This window comes from Tarenaya hassleriana, unplaced genomic scaffold, assembly GCF_000463585.1.
Source record: "Tarenaya hassleriana unplaced genomic scaffold, ASM46358v1 Cleome2, whole genome shotgun sequence".
NCBI lineage: Eukaryota > Viridiplantae > Streptophyta > Magnoliopsida > Brassicales > Cleomaceae > Tarenaya > Tarenaya hassleriana.
In genome coordinates, this window is record NW_010965372.1 from 1,348,463 (window position 1) to 1,348,988 (window position 526).

At 31.6% G+C, this 526-nt stretch overlaps 1 protein-coding gene across 2 annotated transcripts in view; it reads left to right on the top strand.

Annotated features, from left to right (window-relative positions):
• Positions 1–308, top strand: part of LOC104811561 (chaperone protein ClpC1, chloroplastic-like) — a 4,646-nt gene extending 4,338 nt beyond the window's left edge. For both annotated transcript variants that reach the window (XM_010538285.1, XM_010538284.1), the window contains exon 11: positions 1–308. In XM_010538285.1, coding sequence (XP_010536587.1) covers positions 1–240 — 240 coding nt within the window. In that variant the 3' untranslated portion in view covers positions 241–308.
• The last annotated feature ends 218 nt before the right edge of the window (positions 309–526 follow it).

Here is a 526-nt window from a genome sequence, read left to right on the forward strand (position 1 = left end):
TTCAGGGAGAGGGTGGTGGAAGAAGGGTATAACCCTAGCTATGGAGCCAGGCCGTTGCGGAGAGCGATCATGCGGCTTCTCGAAGACAGCATGGCCGAGAAGATGCTCTCCGGTGAGATCAAGGAGGGTGACTCCGTTATAGTTGACGTTGACTCCGACGGCAATGTGACGGTGCTTAACGGAAGCAGTGGAGCTCCTCCCAAGGCTTTGGAGGAAGAAGACCCACTCCCCGTTGTGTAATGCTTCTTATATTATGTATTATGTGTACGAGATAAACTTTTAAAAAAAAAAATCAACTATTTTATTTACGTAAGAAAGTTTTATAATTTAAATTCATTATAAAAATTTATCAATTATTAATTTTTTAAAAAAAATCACTAACTATATACTTTATTCGAAAATAATTTTTCATTTTAAATTTAATAAAAATAAAATATCAACCATTTAATAATTCAAAAAATATTTTATTTTGAATTTGTTATAAAATTCTATAATATTAATATATATATATATATATATATATATA